This window comes from Bufo gargarizans, chromosome 3 (assembly GCF_014858855.1).
Source record: "Bufo gargarizans isolate SCDJY-AF-19 chromosome 3, ASM1485885v1, whole genome shotgun sequence".
Classification (NCBI taxonomy): domain Eukaryota; kingdom Metazoa; phylum Chordata; class Amphibia; order Anura; family Bufonidae; genus Bufo; species Bufo gargarizans.
Window position 1 is genome coordinate 155,750,217 of NC_058082.1, and position 9,467 is coordinate 155,759,683.

General features: G+C 40.0%; 1 protein-coding gene across 1 annotated transcript; it reads left to right on the plus strand.

Moving 5' to 3' along the window:
* The first annotated feature begins 3,628 nt into the window (after positions 1 to 3,628).
* On the plus strand, positions 3,629 to 8,799 carry LOC122931454. Its single transcript, XM_044285523.1, has 5 exons — positions 3,629 to 3,833; positions 5,027 to 5,183; positions 5,777 to 6,185; positions 8,211 to 8,271; positions 8,795 to 8,799. Exons 1-5 carry the CDS (start codon positions 3,653 to 3,655, stop codon positions 8,797 to 8,799), a joined length of 813 nt encoding a protein of 270 aa, XP_044141458.1. The 5' UTR covers positions 3,629 to 3,652.
* The last annotated feature ends 668 nt before the right edge of the window (positions 8,800 to 9,467 follow it).

Sequence of the window (9,467 nt, forward strand, 5' to 3'; positions counted from 1 at the left end):
CACACTGTATAATCGGAAATAGGATTACTAACTGCTTTTTTGTTTATGCAACTGAAACAAACTATTATCAATGTGGCTGACATCAAGCTTTAGTCGGTTGTTTTTTTTATTTTTTTTATTACAAACAGTTATATATCTTGGAAAATATTTTGTAAAAGAGAATTTAACTGCTCTCTCCTTTTATTGTATTTTAGGTGTTTCTTTTACATTTTGTTCATTAACAGCCAGAAGGGAATGTGATTATACTACAAAACCCATGTCCCTTTCTTATATTTGCAAATGTGGTTGTCATGGTGAGAGCTGATAATGTCAGGAATGGGACCTCGTATGTTTAAGAACAAATGTCTTCTGAAAAAATATAAACTATGCACAGTGTCAGATGCCTCTGGGAATAACATACATCATAGCAAAAATTGTACAATTGAAACAGCGGCAGCTTATTATTCAAAATCATCTTAGGATCTGCTTAAAGCTCAGCATGGATGTTAAATATTCTACTAAATAATGTATGCTATGTTTTTCTGTTTTTATAACATATTTCTCACAAATAAATAGGATTTGTTGCAGCAGTACAGTAGCTATATATATATGTGTGTAACTCCCAAAATGTTAGAGATATTTGGCTTGTGGGTGACATTTCAGGATGCCTAATTGCACTGTAACCTTTACAGGTGAACTTAATCTAACCTTCTCTAAACTTTTGGAGACAATAATTGTTATTGAAAACAAAATTTTTCAATACAGTGAAAATGTAAACAGCACTTCAATGACAATACTATGGTAGTACAGAAGTAAAAAATTGCATGTAATTTTCATGGTATATAATGATTTGATCAAAGCTTGTCCATACAGGAACACAAAATTGTATCGGTCATGTACTTAAAGTTGTTTGATTTTTTTTAAGCATGCAGTGAAAAGCCCATAGACAATGTGATAAAGAACAATATTGCGAGGATGAAAGTGTATGTGCTCCTCCCTGCAGCCTGTGGTAATATAAATTACTATAGGTCACCGCCAAACTCAAAATCACCAACCTATCAAGTAATTGTCATTTAATGAGAGGTAGGAAAGCATTAATGAGGGACGGGGTGTGAAGGGTATAGGAGGGGAAAAGGAAGTAAAAAAAATGTAAATCACAGAAAGGAATCTATAGAATATAAAGGAAACTTAATGAAGGTGTGAGAATGATAAATCATCTTGAGCATCTAGTAGGTCTTTTATGGAAGAGATCCCTTCCTTTGCCCACTTGGTAAGATCAAGATGAGGGATAGCATCTTCTAGAAATTCCAACGGTATATCCCTCCAGGTGCAAGATATATTATATAGTTTAGATTTCAGAAATTTCTTCCAAGTAACAAGGGCGGTTTTGGCCATTAACATTGGGATCATTCACTGGGATTATTCAAGGGGCCAGCAGTCTACTTCTGAGAGTCTTTACCCCAAGTAATTGTTGTTCAATTAGTACCCATATTTAGCTGGATTCATTTTTTTCAATATGCTGATAATTGGTCAAGAATTGCAGTTTTGTAATAATCTGCTAAATTTGGTACCCCCAAGCCACCTACTTTGAGGTGGGATGTCATGAGGTGCCTGGCTACTCTTGATTTTTTTCCCTGCCTATATAAATTATTTCTGTCTCTTGTTAAGTCCTGTGAAGAAGGAGCTTTGGATTTTAATGGGCAATGATCGAAAGTAGTACAGGATTTTAGGAAGCGAGAACAATTTAGAGTCAGTTTGGGTTACCTTGCAGCTTGATAATCATAAGGTAACTTGTGTAGGTGTGATATATAGACCACCTAGCCAAGTCAAAGAATTAGATGATCTACTAGTTGAGGAAATAGCTAAAATGACATTGAAGGGGGGGAGTTATCATTATGGGAGACTTCAATCTTCCAGATGTAAACTGGAAAACCAAAATAGCTAGTTCTGCCAGGAGTACAGATATTCTAAATTCCCTACTGGGATTATCTCTACAGCAAGTAGTGGAGGAGCCAACCCGGAAGGAGGCCATTTTTAGATTTAGTATTCACAAATTGGAATTTGGTATCTGATATTACTGTAGGGGAAAGCTTGGGATCTAGCGATCACCAGTCAGTGTGGTTTACTATAAGTACAGTGACTGAGTCACACCACACAAAAACAAAAGTTTTAGATTTTAGAAAAACTGACTTTTCTAAAAATTAGATTAGTGGTATACGAGTCCCTATCAGACTGGAACAGTTTCATTGGAGTCCAGGAGAAATGGGACTACTTAAAAGTGGCACTATTGAAGGCAACAGAAAATTGCATTAGGCTTGTCAGTAAAAGCAATAAAAGGAAGAGACCACCGTGGTACTCAGCAGAAGTGGCCAAAATCATTAAAAACAAAAAGATAGCATTTAGGAATTATATAAAAAAAAAAATGACAGACAAATTTATAAGATTAGGCAGAGAGAGGCCAAACAAGTTATAAGAGCTTCTAAAGCACAGGCAGAAGAGAAATTAGCTCAGTCAGGGAAAAAAGGTGATAAGGCATTCTTCATATACATAAATGAAAAAAGGAAACTAAAACAAGGAATTACCAAATGAAAAACTAAAGAAGGAAGGTATATGGAAGAAGATAAAGAACTAGCTGACTGCCTCAATGAATACTTCTGTTCAGTTTTTACAAAGGAAAATGAAGGAGAAGGACCTCAGTTAGGAAAGAAGACTAATGAATCTTTTGATGCATGTGTCTTTACAGAGGAAGAGGTTCTAAGTCAACTGTCTAAAATTAATACAAATAAGTCACAGGGGCCTGATGGGATACACCCAAAGCTATTAAAAGAGCTCAGCGGTGAACTAGCAAAACCATTAACAGATTTATTTAACCAATCACTGGCAACAGGAGTCGTCCCAGAAGATTTGAAATTAGCAAATGTTGTGCCCATTTACAAGAAAGGTAGTAGGGAGGAATCGGGCAACTATAGGCCAGTAAGCCTGACATCAATAGTGAGGAAATTAATGGAAACCATACTTAAGGAGAGGATTGAGGACCGTCTAAAATCCCATGGATTGAAAGATGAAAAACAGCATGGGTTTACTTCAGGGAGATCATGTCAAACTAATCTTATTGATTTTTTTTGATTGGGTGACTAAAATAATAAATGGAGGAGGTGCAGTAGACATCGCTTATTTAGACTTTAGTAAGGCTTTTGATACTGTCCCACATAGAAGGCTTATCAATAAAGTGCAGTCATTGGGCTTGCACTCCCATATTGTTGAATGGATTAGTGTACATTCACACGACCGTTTTTTTTTTTCCGTTTCCGATCCGCATCCGTTTCCGATTTTCGCGGTATACATGCGGATCTATTCATTTCAATGGTCTAAAATTATGTACGGACAACGTTCAGTATGTTGTCCGATTCCGTTGTACCGTTTTTATGTTCTGTCAAAATATGAAGCTTGTCCTACTATTGACCGCAGATCTCGGTCCGATTCCCCATTCAAGTCAATGGATCCGCAAAAATCGGAAGACAAACGGAAACATTTCCGTATGTGTTCCGTTTTTCGCGGATCCGTTTCTGTTTTTTTATTAACAGAATTTATTGTAGGCTCTGCCCTCTGGGGTGGTGGCTAAAAAATTCATATCTACCTAGCCATAACGATTTGGGAGCCCCCTAAAAACAACATGCCTAGGGTAGATGTGTCCAAATTGATTGTCCTTATCCAAGAGAGGCCAGAAATCTGGGATTCCAGGAAGGATCAGTACCATGATCGGGTACGGAAGGACCGGGCATGGGAAGAGGTGGCGCAGGAGCTGATGCCCGAAGATTGGGCCAGATGCAGATCTGATAAGCGATCTGGAATTAGTAAGTGTACATTTTAATATATTCATGTAATATCATTCTGGGTATAAAATCAAGTCCTGTAGCATCCCTGATTGCAATCTCTAGTGCAGTGTTCAGACGTCTGCACTAGAAATTAGCATGGGCCTTGCAAAGTAACATAGCAGACTTTTTTTTTTAATTTGCAGAATCCTTTGATGTCTATCACTTTTTATGTAATGCATCTCTGCACATTTGCAAACTTTCCTGTGTCACTTTGCTTGGCCTTTGTTTATGTCTGGTGCACACGTCTGCAAGGATGGAGCCCTGACCTTGCAAAAGTAATCAGGGGTTGCTATGGGACTAGCTATGGTTCTGTCTCATATGAACTTTCTGCAAAGTAATCACAGATGGGTTTCTGAAATGTACATTGGGCCTTGCAAAGTGACATAGCAGACTTATTTGTTTTGCAAAATCCTTTGATGCCTATCACTTTTTAAAAAATGCATCTCTGCACATTTGCAAACTGTCCTGTGTCACTTTGCTTGGCCTTTGTGCACACGTCTGCAAGGATGGAGCACTGACCTTGCAAAAGTAATCAGGGGGAACTATGGGACTAGCTATGGTGCAAAGTGACCTTGCAAAGTGACACACCAGACTTTTTTAAAATTTAAATCCTTTGAGGCCTATAACTTTTTAGATTGGATACTTTCACACTTGCGGCAGGACGGATCCAACAGGCTGTTCACCATGTCGGATCCGTCCTTCCGCTATTTTGGCAGACCGCCGCTCTGTCCCTATTGACGATAATGGGGACGGGGGTGGAGCTCGGGTGGAGCTCGGGCACAGCACGGCGGTGGATGGCAAAAGCTGCAGGACTAAAAAGTTGGATATGCTGTACTTTTAGTCCTGTGGCCTTATGCCGTGCACCGCCGGGCTGCGCCTGTGCTCTGATCGTCCCCATTAAGTCAATAGGGACAGAGCGGCAGTCTGAAAAAATAGCGGAAGGACGGATCCGACATGGTGAACAGCCTGTTGGATCCGTTCTGCCGCAAGAGTGAAAGTAGCCTCATGCATCTCTACACATTTTAAAAATTTGCTATTTCTTGTGCACATGTCTGCAATGATGGAGCTCAATTTTCTATCCTTAGAAGTTATATGAAATGGAAGATGTCTTTTAAATATTGTAAACCATGAAAATCATTGAAAATTTAAATTTTTTAATTTTTTTTTGGCAGTCAAACAACTCAAGACGAAATGGAACTCCTGTCGGGATCAATTCCGACGGGAATTTAATGCGAGCAAAGGGCATAGTGGAGACGGCAAGCCCAGGAAGAAGCCGTATATGTACACTAAGGACTTGCAGTTCCTCCTGCCTGTAATGGACCTGCGACCGTAAGTTTTCAGTTACTGTATGGAAACTGGGGAACATGGCTGTAAGGAGTCCATCGAATCCTAACCTGGCATCCTGCTGAGAGTTTTAGCGCACAGCGTCATTGTTTTCCATGATGCTGTGCGCTTTGTGCAACTGTTGCAGTACACTAATACACTCATATAGATCATACGAGTGTATTACTGTACTGCAGGGGGCTCACGAAGCGCATGGCGTTATTAAAAACAATAAACCAACATGCTGTCCTGCTCTATGTAGGATCACAGGTTGGAATACCAAGGACCACTCACATCCGTGTTCAAAGGTCATTTGCGTTTGACTTAAAAATTGATGCAGATCTATTGTTACCCTATCTGCATAGATCATTCCCATATGATATTCTTCATTTTTTTTTAAAAGTCACTAGAGTAGCGTGATGACATATTACTTTATTAAATCTGACCTCATAGTAATTACAACATTAGACAATAGTGAAACATAGAAAAGGCTGAAGTGTCACGGCCTTGTCAATCAGCTGAATAGTGTGGATTGGGGTAGATCTATCAATAGCTTTTTTATGTATAAAATACTTACAAGTACTTTTGATCTATTTCAGGACAGTGGACAATCTGCAGGCGGAAGAAGATTCCTCGTCCACAAACCTGGATGAGCCGAGTACCCCTGCTGCATCTTTCATACCTCATGCTGGACCTTCAGAGGCTGAGGAAAGGCCAGAGGAGGAAAGCCAGCAGGAGAATTCTCCGCCTCAGCCATCCAGGCGACAAAGTTCGCGAAGGAGGGGAGGATCTTCTGGCCAACAAGCTGCGCAGATGGCTCGGAGGGATTTGATAGACTCCCAGGTCTTTGAGTATCTCAATAAAAACAAAGCTGAGACCCCGGAGGAGAAAATTCTGCGAAGCCTGGCTCCTGCGTTGTCGAGAGTGCCTCCAGAAAGGCATTCTTTGATGCTGTCTTCCATTGCCTCATTATTATATCTTTTTGAGGGGGATAGTATTCCCCTTGAGGTAATTCAATATATAGACAAGGAGAAAATAAGGCAAGCCCATATGCGGGGACAAATTAGGTCACCAATGGCACCTTCAGAGAGTGTGGCACATATTCAAGGTCCAGGACCCACACTTCCTGGCAGCTCTTCCACCCCGCAAATAGTTTTCAGGGGAACAGGTCCCTACACAAGGGAGCTTTTTGATTTATAATTTTTTTGTTGTTTTTGCTTTGTATTTTCATAAACAGTTATTTGAAATTTGCTATGTAGCGTCATTATTTTTATTTATCTTGAAATAATAATTTTCCCCACAAAATTTTTTTAAGACAAAGTTCAAAGGTCTGGATCTTCTAGGGAGGGTCACACCGGTATTAGTGTACTCCTCCAAATTAGGTTTTCTACACAATCTCATATACCCTCCAGTATGGGGTTGGTTGTGTCTCTGGGAGAATGATTATATTAGTAATATTTTAGTATTTAGTGAATTTGGGAGAAGTAGTGTAGTCAATAGCCAATAAAGGTATATATGTGCTTTCTAAATCACTAATAATCACTAATAAAAATGGGACTTCACTTTACATAAAATGAGTTTTTTAGGGTTTCAATTAAAATTCCAAAAAAAAAATAGGTTGGGAAATGTGGTATTAGAGGGTATTTCTGTAATTTTTTGAACATTCTAGTCAAAATCATTTTAAAATATTACATGGTCTATATTGGTAGATAAATTAAAAAAGTAAATATAGGCCATTAATAGTTTAAATAAATATTTTAAACGCTAATATTACAAAAAATACCCCAGCCCGCAAGCCCACGTCAAGGGTCCACATTGTCTTGCGAGTCCCTAAACTATCTAAAAAAATTTAAAAGGGAACTAACTAACTAAAAAAAAAATTCAAAATTTAGAAATTTTTTCACAGAGACCAGATCAAATCAACGACCACCACGGATGGCATCCATCTGCCACGGCAATGAACCCTCTGGACTGCAAAAGTAGTCCGCATAGCGTTCCCGAACAGCTAGTCCAGCTGTTCCAGGTCTTCCATGTCGGACTGGTTCAAAATTGACAGGTGTGTTCATCAAATTTTGAAGCTGTTCTGCATCCAAGGGAACATCGTGGATCCTGGTGAAATTGTGCAAAACGACACAAGCTTGGATCACCAAGGTGACATTTTCCGGATCCATTTGCATTGACGACATAAATACTCTCCACTTAGCAGAAAGTATACCAAAGGCGCACTCAACAAACCGTCTGGCACTGAGTCAGTCGGTAGTTGAATATGCGCTTTCGGTTGTCTAAATCGCGTCTGGGGAAGGGCCGCATCATATTGGGTGATAATGCAAATCCTTCATCAGCCACAATTACAAATGGAACCGGGGGACCTGCTGATCCGGGTAGTGTTCTGGGCTCTGGTAGGGCTAACTGATTGGCGCGAAGTCGCTCACCCATTCTGGAGGCACAAAAGATGCGGGAGTCTGATGTACTTCCATAGGCCCCGATATCGACAATCACAAACTTGTAATTACTGTCCGCCAAGGCTAACAGCACCACAGAAAAGTACTGCTTGTAATTAAAGTACCGGGACCCTGAGTGAGCAGGCTTCTTAACACGTATGTGTTTGCCATCAAGTGCCCCAAGGCAGTTTGGAAACTGCGCAGAATCTTGAAAACCCTCGGCGATACGTAGCCAATCTACCGCCTTGGGGGTGGGCATCACCGCTTCCCTGAGATGTTGCCATATGATTTCACACGTTTGGCTGACTATCCCAGAGATAGTAGAGACTCCCAGCAGGAACTCGAAGTGCAGCGAAGCAAAGGAGTTTCCAGTTGCCAGAAATCTGTAAGATAAAAAAAAAAAAAATGTATGTCAAAAATATATCATAAAGTATTAAGGGCTATTCTCATCTCATAGTATGATAGTTGCGGATCCCACCTCTTGAAAGCACACTAATATCGAGAAAGGTCCACCACCAAGCTCTTAACCCCGTCTTTTCCATAAAACTTAATTGGAGCGTGTTACCCATGTTCCTTAAAAATTTTATAACAGCTGATGGAAATAGCTGAGCTGGGTTTGGCTATATTTGTCAGGACCATTAAAGTAATGGATGGTGACTGCACATGCGCTGTGCGCCCTCCTTCACTTTGTGTGCTATGTTCTCAATATAGTTGTTGGTCCAAGCTGTGAGATCAACACCCACCAGACAATGGGGGCATATCCTAGCTATATGCCCACATTGTTTGAGATGTGAAAAACCAATTTATCTAAAAAAAAACTTCATTATTTTTGGAATACACATTCACACTACATAACAGACTTAAAAATTAAAGTTTTTTTAAAGTGCAGGTGCCAGATGCCACATTTAAAAAACTACAATGAGAGATCTGGCATGCCTATCTGTCCACATGAGAAGCGGAGAGACAGGTCCGCATTTGCAATACATTTGTGAGATGGATCCATATCCGGATCAGTCTACAAATGCTTTGTCTGCCAGCATATTGCGGAATCCAGCAGCCAGTTCCAGCAAATTAACTGCTTGTGGGATCACTCTGCCTCAAGTGTTCAAGTACACGGTACCCTAGGAATATTTTTAAAGTATTATATCATAAACCTATTCCCTTTTTTTTTTTAAGTTTAAAAAAGGAAAATTTAATAAAATACTAATAAAACAATAGTTCGAGAACAAAAAATTAATTAATTTACCTCAAAGTGACAATGAGTCTTTCCTCAGGTCCAATGCTGCGCCTCATGTTCGTATCCTGAAAGGTTAGGTACGGACGAAGAGATGCAAGCAGGCGATCAAAAGACTCCACAGACATACGACAAAACTGGTGAAATTTCATAGGGTCCTGCCGCAGGTCTGCATATAAAGCATGGAAGTGTCCCTTCTGGAGCCTTTGTGAGACAATAGGATGCACCCATTGCCTCCGTCTCCTCCTTGGTTCTTCTTCCAGCATTTGCGAATTACTTCCAAAGCGCCGAGAAAGTAGCCAGCGTAGAAGCAGTTCACGCTCAAAGTAATTTGCCATCGTTAGCGCACAGAAAACAGTGAGAATCCAATACCAGCAAGGCACAAGCTACACACTGCTCTATCCGACTAGAAAAGCACATAAAATGGCACCTGAATTTCTGAGCATGTGACTTTTCTAGTTTCCTAGACAACTATGAATATATTATAATATTTTATTCTCTCCTCCTTTTTTTTAAACTCATCCGTTTTTTACGGACCGTTTTTTAAGGATGACATACGGAAGCCACTCTTCCGTTTTTTGCGGACATGCGGATCCGTTTTTTGCGGAGCCGCAA

Coding starts and splice junctions, on each gene's coding strand:
- LOC122931454 (XM_044285523.1), top strand. CDS start 3,653: ATGCCTAGGGTAGATGTGTCCAAATTGATTGTCCTTATCCAAGAGAGG. Junction 3,834..5,026: donor TGATAAGCGATCTGGAATTA/GTAAGTGTACAT, acceptor TTTTTTTGGCAG/TCAAACAACTCAAGACGAAA. Junction 6,186..8,210: donor GGGATAGTATTCCCCTTGAG/GTAATTCAATAT, acceptor ATTTTATAACAG/CTGATGGAAATAGCTGAGCT.